At 47.8% G+C, this 2,009-nt stretch overlaps 1 protein-coding gene across 1 annotated transcript; it reads right to left on the bottom strand.

Annotated features, from left to right (window-relative positions):
* Positions 1-415: 415 nt before the first annotated feature.
* Positions 416-1,334, bottom strand: LOC133805186 (uncharacterized). Its single transcript, XM_062243297.1, has 2 exons — positions 1,191-1,334; positions 416-1,112 (listed from the first exon to the last, which is right to left on the bottom strand). The coding sequence occupies exons 1-2, from the start codon at positions 1,302-1,304 to the stop codon at positions 663-665; spliced, it is 564 nt and encodes a 187-aa protein (XP_062099281.1). The 5' UTR covers positions 1,305-1,334; the 3' UTR covers positions 416-662.
* Between the last annotated feature and the right edge of the window lie 675 nt (positions 1,335-2,009).

The following is a 2,009-nucleotide window of genomic DNA, read 5'->3' as shown; positions in this document are numbered from 1 at the left end:
AATCAGATGTGCAAACTTAACAGGTTTGGAACAAACCAGCCAAAAAACTAATCGATGATAAGTAGGAACCTAAACCTACTTCGAGATAAATCGAGAACGAGGCTGGAATGTCTGAAAGAAAAATAGTTTCGAACTCTTAACCTTGGAGCAAAGACTGAGGATGAGGAAAAGTGACTAAGCAAAAAAGATATAACCAAATCATTCACATTACATACCATATAAGTACTTTTGGGTTCATGGTTAAAGTAATATCCGACTTTGAAAAATAACGAGGTCGGAAGCGTATAATTTGAACAAACTGTGCATGAATGCATTGAGCTTCGAACCTAAATCCACAATATGTTTGTATGAATAAATAAACATAAATGATTCATCCATAAAAAATGTGCAAAATATTTCGAGCCAAGAAATGTAAAGCATATATAAGTAATATTTAAAGAAATTGTATCGGCCCCGTGGGCATAAATTAAAATAATTACAAAAATAAGGGGACGCAGCCCCAATAGATGGTTTCCCCGAGATCAGATTTAAGGAAGAGGAGTCTCCTTGGCCTTCTCAGCATCAGCAGCACCAGATTCCTCAGGACGAATAGCATGGTTGTCCTCCTGGGTTCCCTCCGAAACGGCCTCCCGAGCAGCCTTTTCCTTCTCGAGCTGAGCAGCCTATTCCATCTCGAGCCGAGCATTCCACCTGTCAAGAAGTGTCGCCTCGTGAGGACCTAAGAAGCTGGTGTCCAGATCTTCATTGTAGGCCCACATTCGGTACATGGCCGAGTCAACCGCTTGATCCTTCTTTTCTTTGTACTCAGCAAGGAGACGAGCTTTTTCATCCTCCATGATGTCAAAGGTGGCAGCCTTTTCCTCTTCAAGCTTCTTGTTGGTCTCTTGAAGCCGAGTGATCTCCTTCTTATGCTCCTTGAGCTCAGTTTTCAGCTTCCCGAGCTCGGTGGCCATGTCCTCACGTTCCTTGGCTCCTGCCTCAAGCTTCGCATTCGCTGCCTTCAGATCATCGCTCGCTTTGAGGTGGAGATCCTTCGCCTCTTGAGCATGAGACTTGCTCGAATGAATCTCGTTGTTCAACTTATAATTGAGCTGGGCGGTAAAGGCAAGAGACTGAAAAAGAAAAAGTCATCATTAACACCAAGTCTGTGTGATTATAACCAAGAAGAAGGACTATAGAAGGATACTTACCGCGGCAGCGAGCTCGATACTCTTCTCATAGAGGACAGTGCAGTCTTGGGTATCGTTCAAGCATTGCCATTGGGGAGCTTTGAGACTGCCAAAGCTCTGGCCGATCCGGGACATAACATCCGAGACCAGCGTAGATCCATGGGACCCAGCGGCAATGTCGACCACATATGCATCCATGTGGGTGGAAACTGATAGCTTCTGAGCTCGAGAAGCAGAAGGCCTTCTAGAAGGCGGACCTAAGGATGACTGAACCACCACAGGAGGTTGGGACTCAACCATAACGGAGGGACCGACCAGCGAAGTCGGCGCCACTGCAGAGGCGACGACCTGCGAGGACGGCGCCGCTGTGGAAGCGCCGACCTGGGAATTCACCGCAGCGATGGAGCTCGAAACCGGCGGAGTAGGAGGAGGGGTTTTCTTGGACCTCTTGAGGCCCTTGCCTGGCCGGTCGGTCTTCAGCGACCCCGCTCTGGGACGCTTGCTCCTCTTGGCGCTACCACTTTCGATGATGTTGTCAAGGTCGGAGTCCATCTTGCCTGCACAAGACACAACACAGAGTGAGTCAGTAAAAGAGAAGCATACAAGTTGTTTCAGTATCACAGACATATAAAGTGGTGATAGAGGAAACCTAACTGGAACTCTCCCACGAGGTCGAGCTTGGGGACCATGAAATTCCCCCGTCTTCAGAGGAGGCGGGGGGAGTGCCTTCCCTATATGTGGGTGATAACCTCGAAAGGTCCCTATAATCGTTGGTCCTGTACTGAACAGCTATCCCGTTCCACACCTCGTCTGTGGTATACATGGTGTCATATTTCTCGA

Source organism: Humulus lupulus, chromosome X (assembly GCF_963169125.1).
Source record: "Humulus lupulus chromosome X, drHumLupu1.1, whole genome shotgun sequence".
Classification (NCBI taxonomy): domain Eukaryota; kingdom Viridiplantae; phylum Streptophyta; class Magnoliopsida; order Rosales; family Cannabaceae; genus Humulus; species Humulus lupulus.
Note: the sequence above shows the minus strand (reverse complement) of the source record. Positions and strands in the feature narration are given on the sequence as shown.